This window comes from Apus apus, chromosome 3 (assembly GCF_020740795.1).
Source record: "Apus apus isolate bApuApu2 chromosome 3, bApuApu2.pri.cur, whole genome shotgun sequence".
Classification (NCBI taxonomy): Eukaryota; Metazoa; Chordata; class Aves; order Apodiformes; family Apodidae; genus Apus; species Apus apus.
The window spans coordinates 32,430,953-32,448,068 of NC_067284.1; the positions used below are offsets into that span (position 1 = coordinate 32,430,953).

Consider the following 17,116-nt stretch of genomic DNA (forward strand, 5'->3'; position numbering starts at 1 on the left):
AATCAAGCTTGTATGTAGTTTCGTTCCTGTCAGGGAAGGAATTGCCTGCGTGTTGGGGCTTGAACACATTTGAAACGGCATCCATGTTCGCAGTCGTGTTCGTGTCCCCATGAGTCGTGTTCGCAGGAGCGGTGGCCCTTTTCCTCTTCAGGTTGTGTGGCATTAGCTCGCCGAACGGAATCCGCGTCAGGAGGGAACTGCCTTTTCTTAACGAAGGAAGTACCTCTTCGGAACGGGTAGCCGCCTTTTCAAATCATGCATGTCTGTTCAAGGGTGCTTTCAGCCACGACCGGGGGTGTGCTGAATGTGTCGCTGGGCGGGCTCCCCAGCCCTGTCAGCCCGCCCCTTCCCGCCCCTTCCCGCCCGGTTTCCCGCCCCGTTTCCCGCCCCTCCCCGCCCCGCGGATGTCCGGCGGCCATGGCGCTGGCTGAGGCGGGCGCCCGCGGGCGGCTCTTGCTCTGGCCCCGCGTCGTCCTCTTCGGAGACTCCATCACGGAGGTAGCGGCCCCGGCTGCCCCCTGGGCCGCTGCCCCCTGGGCCGCGGGCCCCGCAGCTCCCGCCCCAGCCCCGGGGGCTCGCAGCGGGAGGGAGGCACGGCAGCCCGCGGCCGGCGCCCCGCTCGGCTCGGCCCGGCTCGGGCGGCCGGCGGGGACCGGCGGGACCCGTCCCGCAGCGCTTCCCGGGGGAGCACCAGCAGCCCCGCGGGGGTCCGTGTGCGGGCCGTGCGGCCCCCGCCCCTCGGGCGGGATCTCGGTGCCCCCGGGCCGCTCTCCGGAGCCGCTGCCGGCATCGGCGGGGAGCCGGGCGCGGCGTTCCCTCGGGCCCGCGGCAGAACCGCTCGGGCGGCGGGAGGGAGGGCGGCGGGGCGGCCTGGGTGTGTCCCCGCTGGGTCCGGCACCGGAGCGGTCTGGTGGGAATGATTTAAAGCCCCTTTTTTTTTTTTTTTTTTTTTTTTTGCGGAAATTCATCGGGTTCCTGCGTTGGAAGTGTGCTCTGGTTACGTGTAGCTCCCGGTTCCCGGGCGGGGAGGAGAGCCCGCTGCCCGGGCTGCCCTCTCCCCGCGCTCCCGTCCCCTCGGCGGCCCTGGCCCTCTGCTGCGGGGCGGGGTTGGGTCACAGGGCTGCTCTGGTGAAAAGGATCGGGCTGAGGAGTTTATTTTGAATGAGAGCCTGGCTGGCTCAAGCAGCTGGCTGGGCAGCGTTGTAGCAGAGAGGAGGATGCAGCAGTGGGAACAAGGAGGAGGGGTTAATTTCTCCACTACTGGAAGAGGTCGTTTGGTTTCGTTGAGGGCTTGTCAGTGTTAGATTGATGATTCGGCTCGGTGATCTTTTGCAGCCAAGGTGATTCTGTATCAAGCTGCGCTCTGAAGCAGCAGCGTGTGATTTGAGAACAAAGCTAGAGCCTGAGAGCAGTTTGGGGTGTGAAGGGACCACAGGGTCCATCCTGCCGTGGGTCTGGTCCCACGTTGCCTCTGATGCCAGTCATGTGTCTAGGTAAACTCAGGGCTGTTTGACCTCTGCAGGGATGGGGTTTGCTGGGAGGGAGGCTGTGCTGCTGCAGCAGCAGCAGTGCCAGAGGACATGGACAGAAAGCTTTTGAGGAGGGAACGTGCTAGTGGTGGGACCGACCTGCTGGGGAGCAAGTCCTTCCAGTGGGGGTCCAATGCTCTTCCTTGCTTTCAGTTCTCCTTCCAGGAAAATGGCTGGGGTGCATCCCTTGCTGAGAGACTGGTCAGGTAAGAGCTTACATGTCAAAAGTAATTTCTAGCGTGCAAGAAGTTGTGCAGCTTTTCTAAAAGAAAACCAACAGGAATTAATATTTAATGTATATTTATTTATTGGCATTTATTTGTTTATTGAAGTGGATCTGACCTAGTGGTAACCAGCCCAGTACTGGTGGAAATACTCAGCAGGTGTGTCATGGAATCACAATAGTTTGGGTTGGAAGGGACCTTAAAGATCATCTAGTTCCAGCCCCCCTGCATGGACAGGGACACCTCCCTCTAGATCAGGTTGCTCAGAGCCCCATCCAACCTGGCCTTGAACACTTCCAGGGATGAGGCATCCACAACCTCCTTGGGCAACATGTTCCAGTGTCTCACCACCCTCACAGGAAAGAATTTCTTCCCAATGTCTAACCTAAATCTTCCCTCTTCCAGCTTAAAACCATTTCCCCTTGTCCTACCACTACATGTCCTTGTAAAAAGTCCCTCCCCAGGTGTTTTTTTCTGATATGTCTGTTTCAGAAAGTGTGATGTTGTGAACCGTGGGCTCTCGGGGTACAACACCAGATGGGCTAAACTGATCCTTCCACGACTGATCACTAAAAGTTCTGGTGCTGAGAGTACTGTTGCAGTTACTATTTTCTTTGGAGCTAATGACAGTGCTTTGAAAGGTATGGTAGCTTTCTTTTTTATTCTTGGGACCTGTTGTCTTAAGACAATTTAACAGTTTAGTAGAAAAGGCAGAACATTGCACAGACTTCTCCTGATGTTTCTCAATCAACCAGTTGCCCGCTTTTAATTTTTCCAGTGGATTGTTTTCAGTCCTTCTGTTTGTATTTAAACCGTGCAGTGCCTTCTATTTTTCCTCTCTCTCGCCATGTTTTAATAATAAAAGTAAATTTCAAGGTGCTCAAGAAGTAGTTTTATAGCCATCACCTAAAACTGAAGTTGGGCATCTGGCTGATTTTTCTGCCTTTAGAGCAGTCTGACGAGTTCCTGGCAGATGGGTTGAGGAAATGAGGGAGGGCAGTATTTGCATTATCTTTAAGAGAAGCATAGCAGTGCACAGAGCTCTATTCAAAATGATAACATCAGTATGTGAAGGCTTGACTGTCCATGGGAATTTTCAAAATTTTCTCTGCATCCAAGAGAGCTAAAGATATTAGGGTTTGTTTTTTTTCAGGTCAGGTTTGAGGTGATTATGTGATCTAATACAGAGATACAGAATCGGAAGAAAAGGCATCTTAAAAAGAAAAGGTGATTTTCCTTTTTCCTCCTGTGCCTTGCTGGTGCTAGTTGGAAGTGCTGTATTTAAACTCTTGATTTGTCTGCTTTGGATATTGAGGAAGAGCATTTTTCTACCACACTTTCTCAATGAGTGGTGGAGGTGAACTGCGTACTGAAAATGAGTGCCCACATTCGTATGCTGTGTAGAAAGCATGTTAGGTTGTGTAAAATGCATCTGTAAGCAACTGAACATCACTGATGCCCGTGCTCCATCCCCTAACAGATCTGAACCCTAAGCAACATGTTCCTCTGGAGGAATATGCTGCAAACTTAAAGAGCATGATACAGTATCTGAAGTCAGTAGACATTACTGAAGACCGGATTATTTTGATAACGCCACCACCTCTTCAGGAATCAGCTTGGGAAAAGGAGTGTCTTGCCAAAGGTAAATGAGTGATACAAATGGGTGGAATTTTTGCATTTTGCAGGCAGATTGTGAGTTACTGATCCCAGGCTGGCAGATGATTAGCTTTGTGCTTATGCCAGGTTACAGTAGCATTCTTGGAGTTGATGGAAAAGGACTTAACAGCTGGTTTGCTAAACAGCTTTGGGATAAGCTTGTGGAGTAACTACCAGCTAATTAGTAAAATATTTTCAAAAGCATTGACTGATCATAAAACTGACAGAAGTGGCTGCCCTTTGAGAGCACAGGTTTTGCTGAGATGTCCTAGGCAGACTACATCATGTCCTGGCAGCTTTTGAAATAACATGAATAATGGAAGAAATTCTGGCATTGTGTGCCTTAGAAAATTTGATGATAGTCACAGCATGCTTTGTATCTGTTTTGATAAGCAGTAATATCCTAGTCACGTTTATTTTAAATTTAAACACCCTCCCCAAAGATGCCGTGTTCTAAAGATGCTAATAAAAGCACCTAAAAAGGCAGCAAAAGGTGATAAAGTGATTTCTCATTATGTTGTTCAAGCTAACTCTAAAAATAGAGACATAATAGCACAGCTTACTTGATGATGCTTGGCTGCTGGAAATGGCCACAATCCCACTGACTCCAGCAGTAGCAGTTTGTACCTCCTGAGAGTGTGTCCTCTTTTCCATGGGGACAGCTTGCCCAGTTCCTGCACTTTTATTGGAGACTTTAGAGTTAGAATCAGGTAAATGCAGAGCTGTCACCTTTTTATTTGCAGGGTTTTCTCTACTTTAGGTGGTGTTGCATATCCTGAGTTTTGTAGTGAATCAAAGAAGTAAGATTTTGAAGATGGCCTCATGTTTAAACTGCATGACTTTGCATAAGGGGGCTTCAGTGTGCATCAGTGACCTCTGTGCTAAGTAGACTTTGGAGCATGTGGACTTCCAGTCTCATCCAGCAGGGTAGTTTTTATACTTAGTTTGGGAAAGGAACTGAAGTCCTAGAGTAATCCTGGCAAATTGTGCAAGACAGGAGCAGCTGTAGCAGGTCAGATCAAACATCAGCCATAGCTGGTACCACATGGGACAGCAGACCCTTGGATAGGGCCTGAGGGATAGGTCAGGCATGGAGCAGCCTTTCCTGTGTGCTCAGCTCCCACCAAAGCTGCTACAGCCATAGTTTGCCAAAGATGCACCCATGTGGTCCTTTTGAAGATGTTAGGTGAGCACGCCATGAATGCTGCTTGCCTGTGGCTCCCAGCTATCAAGTAACATTTTCAAAATCTTAATTTATTTTCATATTAGAGCTACCTTTTTACAGGGTAGGGAAGGAGGAAACTTGCATTAACAGTGTTGGATCTCCCAGCCTCTGTCCAAAAGAGATTGCTGTCTGGAATGGAACAGAAGACAGGGTGATCTCAGTCCGTGGACCTCAAATAAACTATTGTGGGCAGAGTAAGCAGCAGTATCGGGTCATCTGCCCTCCACCAGTATCCAGGAGAAATGTTCTCCTTTGTTTTGTCAGACAGATAGCAGAGTGAAGGAGAAGTGTGAAGCATGAGGATGATGATGTTCACAGGAACATTCACCCAGGTGCGAAGAGAGATGCAAAAAGAAGCTCAGCTTCCAAATCAGAGTGCTGTGGGAGAGAGAGTCAAAGCCCTTACTAAAGTCAGAGCTGTTCTTCATCATCTGCATAGCCATCATTTTGTTGCAAAAGACAGTTGGGTTGGTCAAACAGTATCTGGCTTTGCTATATTTGTGTTCATGGTTTGTTCCTGTCCTTCCTGTGTTTGGAAATTAATCCCAAGAGGAAATAACCCTGCTGTCTTTCCCAGCACTGAGGTTGGGCTGAGTGATTGATAGTTCCCCAGGTCCTTTTCCTTGCCTTTCTTAAAAATGAGCAGAGGCAACCTAGTGCTGGCACTAGGTTGTACCCCGACCTCTGCATGTACCCACCCAGGTCGGGGTACATCACTGCGTTGACTCCTTGCTCCCTCAGGAGACCCCTGTATTCCCTGAGCTTCCTATGGGTCCTGCTTTTAACTTACAGACCCAGCACACGTTCCTGCAGAGTTGCACATTGAGAGCAAGCGTGTGTTGGTGAGCTTCCAGAATGGAGGAGGAGATGAAACAGCTGAGAAGTAATCCTAGTAATGAAAGAAAAGAAAAAAGGGAGAATAAGAAATTATCAACTGCTAGATGAGAAGGCATAGGAAGGGAAAGGGCAGGACTGTGCCCGAGGAGGTGAGGTTGTGATCAGCACAGGCAACTTGGCAGCAAAGGGAGCTCTGCTCGAGGAAGGCTGGAATGAGCTGAAGGGCCACTCAGTCTATGGGAAAGTTGGACCAGGAAGACAGTTGAAGACAGCAAGAGTTAGGGAACGTACTGGGGTGAGGAAGGACTGGTGAGGCTGCTGAGGATGCTTTTATGATAAAAAGAAATGAAGGGAGAAAAGAGGTGGCAGTGTGAAGAAGTGGTAATCACCAGGTGCCTCAGATGCAAGGAGAGGGGAGTGGAGTAGGAGGTGATGAATTGCGTGACAGGAAGACTGGCCAGGCTGTGTCAGTTGGGACTGCTAAATATTTTGTTTCTGATTGGTAGGTGACAAATTAAATCGCCGCAATGCCACCACTGGGGAGTATGCCCAGGCCTGTGTTCAGGTAGCCAGGGATTGTGGGACAGATGTACTTGACCTCTGGACACTGATGCAAAAAAATCAGGTATGATGTCACAAAAAATACTTCGTCATGATTTGTGAAATGCATCATTTAGCACGGGGATGGGCCATAGTCCTGCATTATTACTGAAAGGATACAAAATGTACCCATATTACCCTGGGGAAGGAAAAAAATAATCCAGAATGCTTCATAGTGGGCTACAAGAAATAAAGCATAATACAACCTGGCCATTATCTTTGGTTAGCAAATGTCCCCTGGGTGTGTTTCCTTTGACTTAGAATCATGGAATAGTTGGGTCAGAAGGGGCCTCTGGAAGCACCTGATCCCACCTGCTGCACTGCACTGGGCTAAATCTAAAGTTAGATCAGGCTGCATGAGTACCTTGCTGATGGTTCTAACCAAATACCCAAACTTGTCCATGTGACAGACATTGCAGACTTTTCCCATAAGCAGGTAACTCCAGTTTGGACACTGAATCTTTTCTCTCTCCTGCACTCCTGACCCAGTATTTACATTGCATCACTTAATCCCATCATCTTTTCCTGATCACAGCAGTGACTCTGGCCACCAGAACATTCTCTTCATGTTTTAATACAAATGGTGAAAAATAAAACCATTTGGCTTTGAAGTACTTACTTAACAATTACTCAAGACCTTCTGTTTGCAACTAGCAAATACATTAATCCATGGCTGTAACTTCCCCTGTAGGATTTCTCCTCATATTTGTCTGATGGGCTCCATTTATCAACAAAAGGCAACAGCTTTGTGGCAGCACAGCTTTGGTCACACCTGGAAAAAAAACTGTCTGCTCTTCCTTCACTGCTTCCTTACTGGCGTGATGTGGACCATTCCAACCCTGAGGCCAGTCTGCTGTGAGGTCCCCTGCAGCCAGGAGCTGAAGCAGCCAGGCCTGACAAGGCCCATCTGTTCACAAACAGCCCGTGTCCAGCATGGAGGTGCAAACAGCACCTTGGTGGGGAACGGGGCCGGGGGGAGGTACCACACCCTCTGGATACCCCTCTGTGTCCCCTTCTCTTGCTCTGTGGGAGAATAAAGAGGAGGCCACTCAGGGTGTGTCTTGGGGTGGTTTGTCTGCATGCTGCTTGTGCTGGTGGTCTGAACATCTGTGGGGATGAGCAGCTCTTTCCCTGGAAGACTCAGAGGAAGACAAGAGTCTCAGCTGCCCTGAGGAGTTTGTGACTTAGGTGAGCCTTGGGGACTGCACCTTGATTAGTACCGTCTGGCTTTAAACACCCAGGAGCTGATACAGGGCAGTAGTGTGGAGTTTGTCAAAAGCCGTTTGTGTCAGTCCATATTGATTTATTTGGCTGTAATACAGCAGTCAGAACAGCAGTCTGCACTGCAGTGAGGCCTTTGGCAGCGATCCATTGTAGTTCAGAGCAGGAATTTTAAAGTTCCACTTGTTTTGGCAACAGCAGCAGCTTCTTGCGTAAATTTTTGGGGTTGGTTGGACTAGATGGACTTCAGAGGTTCCTTCCAACCCAAAGCATTTTGTGTTTTTTAGAAGAGCAATGGTTTGGGGCAGCATAAAACTGGTGAAGCACACGCTGGTGTTGAGAAGCTTGGATCTTGAAGAAACTACTAGAAGGGGCCTGCATCTGCTGGCAAAGCTGTGCCACATGTAATTTGCCACCAGACTGAGGAGACAGGTCAAGTGAGTCAGCCTTCAACTAATTTAACAACTAACATAACAGACAAGTTCTGCATACTGTTCTGCTCAGGACCTGGCCTTGCAGAAGCAGTTTCAGAGGGGAGCAAGGAGAAACAACTGGCTCACATCCAGCTTTTAACTCCAGGTTTGACACATGGAGAACTGAGACCTCTTCTAAAAGGACTGCACAGGAACAGCACTTGTTTGGCTTTTTTTTTTTTTTTAAATATAAAAATGTTTTATTGTATTGGGAATTAAATTAACTCCTCACACACATACTTTGCACTGAATCAAAAAAAAAAAAAAAAAGAAAACCCAAACAACAAAAAAACCCAAACAAAGTTCAAAACCAGTATATAAAACACAATAGCTAGTCAGATAGGAATACCATAAGGCACACATTCAAGTATTAGTGTAACAAGTATCCTTGAGTGGGGAGGAGAGCTGGGAACTCCTGCAATCCTTTCAGCACAGGTTTGGATCCTCTTCCTCACACAGAAAACACCCAGGCTTCCCGCAGCTGCAGTTCCCCTGTGGCTGAGCTCAGGCTTGTAACAGTTAAAATGGTTCCACCATTGGTCACATTTTATGTCAGTTTTATCAACAGATTATGAAGGGAGAAAACTGATACAGAATTAAGATGCTGCTTTACTATCACAACAATTGCTCTGTGACTCCACTGTGTCAGTCCATCTGCTAAGCTACAACCCTCCTGTACCAGTCCCAGGTCACCCTACAGACCTCCAGCTCACAGGACACCATCCAATTACCAACTTTTAACATCACATTGTACTAACACCTGTGTGGAAAGTTAAATTATTGAACTCTCTCCTCCTTATACTTGCCCTGTAAGTTTAACAAAAGTTTTTTTTTTTAATTGAATTCATGATCATTTTTTAAACAAATGCCCCCTGCTGCAGTGGAGTGAATTCCCCTTCCCCCATTTATTTCTGCAGTAGGAGCTTCCAAAGGCCACACAGACCCTGAAAAACTGAGGCTCAGCTCTTTGAACATCTCAACAATAGTGTTAACCTATTTCAAAATAACCTGTGGAGAAACATTTTTGCACTGAAACAACTACTGTAAACAGCTGGTTAAAATGGTTGTCAACCACAAATTACTTCTCCACTTAACTTCTTTCCCTTGCCAGATACCTGCAACACACAAACCTCTTAATGAGGAGTGGGAACTCCCAACAAAAGCCTCTCTCTGCAATGGAGACACGAAGACAAGACAACCTCACTGCTAGAGGCAGGAGAGCTTCACACTAAAGGAAGGTACAAGGTTTAACAGCCTCTGTATGACCCTTTTTATTTATTTAGAAGCTGTGTATCTTAAGCTTCTTGATTCTGATTATGCATCTTCATTTAATGCTGTGGACTATATTTTTCCTCTTTTCATTAATCATTTGGTTCTCAAGGCATCTGCTTAGACTTTTGTTTCTATGTACCTTAAATTGCTAAACGATCTCCTCTATACGGAACACACTGCAGTGTTTTCATTTTGTTTTTAAAAGCCCCTTAATATTGCCTATCAGTGCTGTCAGACTACAAAATATTAAATTATAAAAAAGGCTGATATACACACTCCAATATCCAGCAGGATATTCGGTTTTGCACCACAGGTTGAAGGAAATGTTAAAGGTCAAGGAAATAGAAAAACAAATCCAAAAAGCTTTAAAAACAAGCCATTTTTAGTTTGGATTTTCCTTTTTAAAAGATATAATGCTCTAATAAATGTAATTTAAGGAAGGTCATACACATGACCAGCATCTGCAGTAGGTCACTTCCTTATTTCTCCCACTCCCTCACAAAAATATATATACATATATTTATATTTATAGAAATGAAATGGTTTTAGATCCTTATTTTGCAGACACAAGTCATACACATTCAGAAGGCAGCAAGACACTAGCATTCTGTTTCTTTGCTGTCCACCCGGTTCTGGCGCTGTAGTTTAAAGGATGAAGCTTTCTCACTCCTAATGACAGGATGGTCTGTCAAGTCCTCAAAAGATTTGGCGGCCGAGCTGCTGTTTGGGAAAGGGTCCTTCTCAAACCCGTCCTCATCGATGTGAGAGTCAGTGCTGGGGTCCTCCTGGATGGTGTCCATCCTCTGGTGGTCCTGCTTGGGCGCGGCGGCGGTGGCGGCGGGCACGGCTGCCAGGGGCTGCAGCGGCTGGTGCCGGCTGGTCGACTGCGCCGCGGGGAAGGGCTTGATGATGCGCACGGAGGCAGAGTCCAGGCTGCTGAGCATCTCCACGTTCTGCAAGACAAAAGCAGCCATTGCAGTGGGACAAGCAACCGAGATCTAATGCAGGGTTCGGATTTTGCGCTGTTTACAAACGGGCAATGGACACCTCCCGAGGAGCACCTGCACTTGTCAGAACTGCCTGAAGGCTCCTGCTTCCTCCCCTCCGCTCCCAGCAGTGCCGCGCCGACCGGCCTTCGTGCTGCCACAGGCCACCCTGCCCTAGCCAGGCTGGACCCACTGGACTGCTTAGAAAAGGAGTCAGATGGTGGGTTTTACATTAGATTTATGCTTAACTTAAGAGCAAGGTAACATCCAACAGAAGTACTGTGCTGGTTTTTTCTCAAGAAATCCAGCTAGGCTAAGCACTAAAGGCAGAAAGGCCTGTTTATCTCTGCTTCTTCCTTTTCCATTTAAAACACCACAGGTGACAACCTCACTGGAACAGAGCTGGCAGCTCAGCCCCACCTCCCCTGGGGCCCAGCACTGCTTTGGCAAAGCCTGGGCTGGAAATGCAGCTTATTCCACTCTTCAACCTGAAGACTTCCCTGTTTCATGTGCAAGAAGCTGCACTGAACACAGGGATTGGGAGTAAAGTGCTGTTTTATTAAAACCTCCCAAGGGTGTTTGTGGTCCCTCCTCCTACCGCACAGAGAATCAAAAACAACCTCCCTCAGCCCATGGGGATGAGATGGGACATCTCCCAACTCACTATCTACACAAGGTCAGAAGTGTCACTGAACAGGTCCTAGCACCAGCTCTCCCATACGCAACTGCAAGGCTTCAGCACACCTGGCCACTAGAAGCTGACTCCTACAAACAATCATTCTGCAAACACACTACATCTTGCGGAGACTCTTTTGCAGCCTCTCCCTGCTGAGCCTTGTGCTTTGCTGATGCTGCTTGCCTGGGAACAAGTGGTCTGTGGTTGAAGCTGCTGAATGACCCATGCTGAGGGGACCCATGCACAGGTGCCCACTGCATAGGAAGGGACAACTCTCTGCTGGGACATCTCTCCAGCACTGCCCTGTGTCAGCCCTGTGCTGATCTGCAGAGCTGTCCCAGCACAGAGGCGTCCCAGACGGCCTGCTGCGCCGAGCGGTGCTCTGCAGAGCGGAGCCACTTCCTGCCCCGGGAGCTGCGGCTGCTGTGAGGGAACTGCTTCGTCAACAGGGCTAAGCCACAGCTCTTGCAGGAAGGGAGAATCAAGAGACTGCCAGGCTGAAGGGCTTGATATATCAAGCACAAGCTTGTTCAAGAAAACAGCTTCCCCTCAAACTGATTCATCTATCTGCAGTGTGAGGCACAGGGCTCCAGGTCTATTATCACTTCTTTTTTAAATAATCTGCACACACTTTAGGTTCAGATTCTCTAAAACACATTGAATAAATTCCTGCCAATTCGTATTGAGATACCAACTTACACTGGGACAAAACAGGGATTTGGTGTTCTCCTCATACTGCTTGTCCAACTTCTTGTCCTATTGGAAAACAAATGAACAAAAACAAACCAAAACACACACAAAAAATAAGAAAGTTAGTTTCCCAATTGCAAGGTCCCTGTCCTTGTTTCCCTGCAGGGACACAGCACAGGGTGGGGCTCTTCTCCCTTCCCCTACCTCCCATACCTTCCTATCTGTCCCAGGGCACTTGTGGGGGCAGGAACCCTGTGCTTTAACCCCACAGTGGTGTCAGCATCACTCCACATGCCCACACTCTCAGCTGCTGTGAGCTCCCTCTCTTAGTTACTCATCCACCCAAGCTCAACTAAGACCACTTCCCACTGTAGGTCTCCCCACAGAACGTGGGTGTCTTATTTCTTAGCTGGTCTTTAGAAAACTTTTACTCTAATGAAAGTTACCAAAATTAAACTTGGGTAGAATATGGGAGGCAGAGGAAGAAAATCTGCCTAGGAGAAAATGGAAAGGGCTCTAGGAAATATTCACCAGAGCAATGGGTCTCCCAGAGCCTGGCAGAATTTAGCAGGAGTTTTGCCTCCTGAAGGAGCATTAAGTTAAGTAAATGCTAGATTTCCCCCTCAGGGTTTGCTAAAAGTTTCCCATCACCTTCTCCCACAGACATCTGCCATTTCATATACGAAGAGTGTTCTCTTACAGCTCAGCCCAACAGAGCAGTCATTGCCAAGGCAGCTTACCACACAATGCACAAGGATGCTGAGAGGAATCCAAAAAAGTAAGGAGAAGACAAGCACAGAGCCCACTATATTATCCGCTAGGAACTTCCCTGTGATGAAATAAGTTCAAATCTGTTAGTTACCAACCAAATACTGTTTCATAAACATACACATCTGTCCCCATTCTGCAGCCACTACTCAATGCAAGTCAAGCCACAGAATTGCTTAGACAAGCACAGGCTGCAAGACTAAGCAAAGACAGAAGAAATTCTACAATTTTAGAAAATTGTGTCCAATGTGTTAACAATAACAGGTTTTTTCCCCTGGTCCTCTCTGCTGAGAAATGCTGACAGGCCATAAACATTTAATACGAGTTGATTTGGAAAACGCTATATTGAGCTACCCAAGCTGTCTCTCTCAAAATACACTGGACACACAGCAAGTCTGTTACCAAATTCTGGTTGTACAGTCAAGTGGTAACTACCTGCCTCCAGGAGCAAAATATTTTAACATCTAAGATACACAAACTGCCTCTACCTGAGCAGACCATGTAGCTTTAATTATTATCTCAGAAACGACTTTTTTACCCTAGAACTCAAGAGTGAAATCCCCAAACCCAGCTAATGACACTCAGTAGGCACAGCATTTCCCTGAGCATATGGAGGTACCCAGTCACCACACAGCACCAGTTAGTTACCAGGTTTTGTATGGTTCCAGTGACACAGAGTGAGACACTGGGGGGTTACACCCAGGGTTACCCACTGAGATTGCATGTTGGGGATGAAGACCATGGGGGCCCACTCACAATCGCTGGGCACACAGTTGGAGGTGAGTGACCTCTGTGGTCTTAAAGAAGAGAGAAATTAAGTTTTACTCTCCCAGTCTGTTGACATCTAAATCCTAAATCCCACTGAGAGCCCACTTTATACTATGCTGAACCTAGCTGACCTCTAAAAAGACTGTTATTTCCTTTTCTCTATTAGACCTACTTCTTGGTATTCAGACAAGAGGCTATCAACCCCTTTACAAGCTTGGATAACACCTAGAAAATAACAGGGTGGAAAAACACAACATAATCCCGAGCCTTTCAGCTTTAAAAGGTGAGATCAGTATTGTCAAACTTTAGGCAAAAATATATGTCAGAAATACAGCTACTAGCTACCCTTACATACAGGTGAATAAAACAGCTAGCTCCCTCTGAGGCTTTAGAGGTTCATGTCATGAACTAAAAAAACCCCAAAGGATATTGTTACACATCTTACCAAATGTATTGATGCTGAGTTGGTCTATAAAGTCCCAAAATCGTTCAATCACATCCTGTACTTGCTTCTCACATTTGCCCTGCAAAAGTAAACACCTATTTATAAAATAATCTCATGCTACCTAAGTGTTAACTACTGCCTTCTTAAAGAGAAGGAAAAAGATACAAAGAGGTTAAGGAAATGAAAACTACAGACACAGCAGCACATGACACGTGTTCCAAATACAGCTTTACGCTCATGTCCAGTAGCAGCAGTCCATTTTTATTGCCTTTATTTTTGGCAAAAGTTTCAATTCTATTGCTGTCTGAAGCAGATGATGTTTTAAAACTTGAAACATGCAAAAACAACCCTACCCTTGCTCCATGTTAGGGGACATAAAACTGAAGTTTCTGGAGAGGTTTATGTGCTGGAAGCCTCAGTTTCCATTACTCACCCAGAAGGCTGCAGCTCTCAGGAGCCCAAGGTTACAGACAGACAGACTCCCAAATCTGGCTGTGCTGGTTTAACACAACAGTTCACTGCCCTTTCAGATCTGCCAGTGGAAGGTCTGAGGTGTGTCCTTGCAAATTCACTTCTACCAACACTTAGTTTAGCTTTGACTGTTGGGGTCTGCAGGCGACATGACTGTCTGTGCAGCTGTACCACAGAAATGGTCACTGAGTGCCAACAACCCACCAGTCTCCTTGCCATGGGCTCACTGCCCCTTTCAGATACTGTCTCATGTGATTGCTGCTCCCTGACCTGAATTATTTTAGTCAAAATTAACTGAACTAATGTGAACAACTGAAACAGCAAGTGCTGTAAACCTAGCTGGGGTTAGGAGAGAGCTCATTCACCTCCTCTGCCCAAACTGCCAGCTGGCTGAGCTGTGGGGAGCAGCAGAAGGGAGTAACAAGCTATGGCAGAAGGTAACCGCTTCAATTTGCACAGGTCTCTGCAGAACTGACTTCCATCTGCAGCCTCAGACACCCGTTAATATTTACCCCATGGGGAGATACTTACACAGTACCATCCAGCTCCGCAGCAGGTCAAGCTTTGGCTTCTCTTGACCAGCACAGTCCCTGTTACAGAGGACTCGAGCACCCAACCACTGCAGCAGAGCATGCAGTGCACTGACATCTGGGGAAACTTACATTTGTATCACAGAAGCCCACGGTGCAAGGCTTCCCCTTGCGCAGGAACAGGAACTGGTTGTTAGCATCCACATAGGGTATGCACCTATCCTGCTCGTCCCGGCAGCACACCTTGCAGGAATTATCTGTTTCTGTAACAAAACAACACACTCATTCCTCAGAAGCACCAAGAGTTACCTACAACCCGTAACCAGAAGGTGCATAACCCTCATGTTCCCTGGCTGAACGTGCTCCTGTCCAGCTTCCCCACAGGGAAGGCAGGACTGTGCAAGTCACCCAAGTGCAGTTACTCTGACGAGCAAGCATGAAACTCAAACAGATGTCCTGTGCAACATACTAGGGCACACAGCGGAACTAAGCTCTCCAAGGTGACACCCTAACACTGCAGCCATCAACAGGCAGGTGAAGGGGTTCCAAACATGTCTGAGACACAAACTGAAATCTTTCTTGGACTTGGGGTCCTCTAGGCACCTTCTCCCTGGCTATGCCTCCATCTGGAACAGGGGGGCTCACAGCACTTCCCTGCACTGCCCTGTGAAGCTTTTCTCCTGCTCCCAGCTCCTTTACCAGACCCAGGAGCTGTGATGGAGAGCAAGTGAACAGTAAAGCTCATTGACAGTACCACGTGACAGGCAGGTTTGCAGTAGCAGAGGACTGGACTCAGGGACGCTATGTTCTCAAGGCACTTTAACCTCTTTGAAATCTTTCTTTAACCACTTGTTGGAAGTTACCACTCCTCTACCACATGCCTGATCCAGAGGTTGGTTGGGATCTCTTTACAGAGAACAGTCAGACTTTCCCTCCCACTTGCCTGTGGCAGAGGGAATGGAGGGTGGGAGGGAGCCCTCTCTAACTGGAGGGTCAGACCATAAGTGTCTGGGCACCAGCAGTGTGCCCAGGTGGTCAAGAAGGCCAACAGCATCCTGGCTTGTATCAGAAACAGTGTGGCCAGCAGGATTAGGGAAGTGATTGTTCCCCTGTACTCAGCACTGGTGAAGCCACACCTCTAAGAGGTTATCTTCAAAAGGGCTGTCAGGCACTGGAACAGACTGCCCAGGGAAGTGGTGGAGTCACTGTCCCTGGAGGTACTTCAAAGATGTGTAGATATGGCACTTAGGGACATGGTTTAGTGGAACTTGGAAGTGTTAGGTTTATGGTTGGACTCGATCTTAAAAGGTCTTTTCCAAGTTAAATGATTCTGTGACTCTGGGTCTCATCTTAATGTCTTCACACTCAGACCATCAGAGGACAAGAGGACATCTACATTATTTTTCCAAACAGAAAGCACTAGCCATGAAAAACTAACATTTGTGTTTTTTCAGAAACAAGAAACTCTGTCCTCCAACAGGCAAACCCACAGCAAAGCCAGCGCTCTTGGAGGAGCAGAGATGAAGCCCACACTGCAGCTCAGTCCCATGTCACTCACCATTGCACGCACACGACCGTAGGTTCTTCTCCCTCTCGCAGAAAGGGACACACTCCCCATCCTTGCACTTCCCCATGTCCACACAGACTGTGTCATCTGGAGCATTCCCTGGAGGAGGGCACTCGCTGCTGTTCCCTGCAGATGGGGGTCAACAGAGTGGGAGGACTGTTAGAGCAAAGGGCAGAGCAACTAAGTGTGCAGAAGAATAAAGGAAATCCAGATCCTGGGGGGAATCCCAAGAGCTTGTTCTTGGCTTTCATCTGCAGGCTGTCTGCCAGCTCCTCAAAGGGGCAGCAGCAGCTTTGGAGGCTTTCACTGACTCTGGCATTGTGGCACGTTGGCAACCAAGCAGTAGGTAGCAGACCCTGGAGGCACCATCAGCAAAGCAGGAGCTCTGACTCAACTCCTTGCCTCCAGAAAAGCTTATAAGGAGGAAGTAAACAAGTGGACAATTGAAGTAGAGTTGCAATAATTCCACCCTTTCTATGGCAAGATTCAGCTCTTTCTTGTTCCCTCCCAGTGACACACTCTGTTTTGCTTTTTCTTCTTTTAAGGGAAAGAAAGAAAAAAGTAATAATAATAAAAGAATAATAAAATAAAAATCAACATTTTTCATTTTCTTCTGGGCAGTAAATCACCAAATGACTCCTGTACTACAACGAAACTCATTATAGGGCAATTTTGTGATGCTTAACTGGTCTCTAAAATTACATGTACCGGATGAAAAAAGGACACTAGTTTGAAAGCAGATTGAACAGGACACAGCCTGAAGCACTTGGCAAGCTGACATGAACAGGACAGAACCATGTCCTACCAGTGCAAAAAGACTCTCCTTTACAAGTGGCATTTATGGCTTCCTGGCATTTCTTCTGTGCATTTTCAAACTGGCAACCTTTACAGCAGGGACTGTTCCGATCACTGTGGAAAGAACAAAATGAAAGGAAGAAATACTGAGCTGCTTTTTTTTTTTTTTTTTTTAGAATTATGAGCATGACATGGCCAGGGAAAAAACAATTGTTTAGAAAAAAAATAACATAAAAGCAAGCTACTTTGACTGACTGATGCAAAACCTTTGCTCTCTCTACTCCCTCCCAGGACCACCTTTCTACACACTTACTCACTCTTCATTTACCAAAGGTAAAAATCTATAGAAAGGACAAGATATTGAGAGACAACACGGGGACCTT

General features: G+C 47.2%; 2 protein-coding genes across 5 annotated transcripts in view; one reads left to right on the forward strand and one right to left on the reverse strand.

Annotated features, from left to right (window-relative positions):
- The first annotated feature begins 379 nt into the window (after positions 1-379).
- On the forward strand, positions 380-7,123 carry IAH1 (isoamyl acetate hydrolyzing esterase 1 (putative)). 3 transcript variants are annotated; one of them, XM_051616084.1, is made up of 6 exons: positions 380-498; positions 1,683-1,735; positions 2,246-2,394; positions 3,234-3,395; positions 5,978-6,096; positions 6,763-7,123. In XM_051616084.1, the coding sequence occupies exons 1-6, from the start codon at positions 418-420 to the stop codon at positions 6,928-6,930; spliced, it is 732 nt and encodes a 243-aa protein (XP_051472044.1). In that variant the 5' UTR covers positions 380-417; the 3' UTR covers positions 6,931-7,123. The 3 variants fall into 3 exon arrangements, with proteins under 3 accessions (XP_051472044.1, XP_051472043.1, XP_051472045.1); XM_051616083.1 differs by lacking the exon at positions 380-498 and having other exon boundaries at positions 964-1,735; XM_051616085.1 differs by lacking the exons at positions 380-498; positions 1,683-1,735 and adding an exon at positions 2,907-2,980 and having other exon boundaries at positions 2,311-2,394.
- Positions 7,124-7,926: 803 nt separating this feature from the next.
- Positions 7,927-17,116, reverse strand: part of ADAM17 (ADAM metallopeptidase domain 17) — a 35,221-nt gene continuing 26,031 nt past the window's right edge. For both annotated transcript variants that reach the window (XM_051616080.1, XM_051616078.1), the window contains 7 exons: positions 16,744-16,847; positions 15,930-16,064; positions 14,504-14,634; positions 13,371-13,449; positions 12,130-12,218; positions 11,399-11,455; positions 7,927-9,990 (listed from right to left, as the gene is read on the reverse strand). In XM_051616080.1, coding sequence (XP_051472040.1) covers positions 9,637-9,990; positions 11,399-11,455; positions 12,130-12,218; positions 13,371-13,449; positions 14,504-14,634; positions 15,930-16,064; positions 16,744-16,847 — 949 coding nt within the window. In that variant the 3' untranslated portion in view covers positions 7,927-9,636. The remainder of the gene's footprint in view (positions 9,991-11,398; positions 11,456-12,129; positions 12,219-13,370; positions 13,450-14,503; positions 14,635-15,929; positions 16,065-16,743; positions 16,848-17,116) is intronic.

Coding starts and splice junctions, on each gene's coding strand:
- IAH1 (XM_051616083.1), top strand. CDS start 1,581: ATGGACAGAAAGCTTTTGAGGAGGGAACGTGCTAGTGGTGGGACCGAC. Junction 1,736..2,245: donor CTTGCTGAGAGACTGGTCAG/GTAAGAGCTTAC, acceptor TGTCTGTTTCAG/AAAGTGTGATGTTGTGAACC. Junction 6,097..6,762: donor CACTGATGCAAAAAAATCAG/GTATGATGTCAC, acceptor CTTCCCCTGTAG/GATTTCTCCTCATATTTGTC.